The 486-nt window shown below is 43.4% G+C and overlaps 1 protein-coding gene across 1 annotated transcript in view; it reads right to left on the bottom strand.

The window, feature by feature from the left end:
- The window catches only part of LOC106297605, an 11005-nt gene that overhangs the window by 1121 nt on the left and 9398 nt on the right, over positions 1–486 (bottom strand). The window contains exon 4 of the mRNA XM_013733812.1: positions 34–175. Within this exon, the coding sequence (XP_013589266.1) occupies positions 34–175 (142 nt within the window). The remainder of the gene's footprint in view (positions 1–33; positions 176–486) is intronic.

The following is a 486-nucleotide window of genomic DNA, read 5'->3' as shown; positions in this document are numbered from 1 at the left end:
ATTCTCCACCGCATTAACAGCGTCTTTGGAGACCTTAGCTTGCATCCAATAGAAGGATGAAGACTTCTCACCTCGAGCCACAATCAAAGAACCGCGAGAGAGCTTCCATTTACCACCACCGTGCAAACTGAAATAACCCTCATCATCAAGTCTTCCCATCGATATCAGATTCATCCTAATATAAGGAACATGCTTAACATCCTTAAGCACCAACCTAATCCCAAGACTAGTCTCCAAGCATATATCCCATCCTCACGGAACCATAATTACCTGTAGTGTAGGTAGAAAAAAAATCCCGCTGTGATGTTGCATGAGTAGTAGCTCCACTATCAATCACCCAACTGGTGTCTTGGCATGCAACATTAATGGCATCACCCTCAAGAAGAATGAGAAACTGATCTTCAGTGACAGTCACCCGATCCACCTTTTCTTCTTGATTACCTTGCTGTTTGTTTTTCAACTTCCAGCAATCCTTCTTCATGTGCC

This window comes from Brassica oleracea, chromosome C6 (genome assembly GCF_000695525.1).
Source record: "Brassica oleracea var. oleracea cultivar TO1000 chromosome C6, BOL, whole genome shotgun sequence".
Lineage (NCBI taxonomy): Eukaryota > Viridiplantae > Streptophyta > Magnoliopsida > Brassicales > Brassicaceae > Brassica > Brassica oleracea.
The sequence above is the reverse complement of the archived record's forward strand: the minus strand, read 5'-3'. Positions and strand labels throughout refer to the sequence as shown.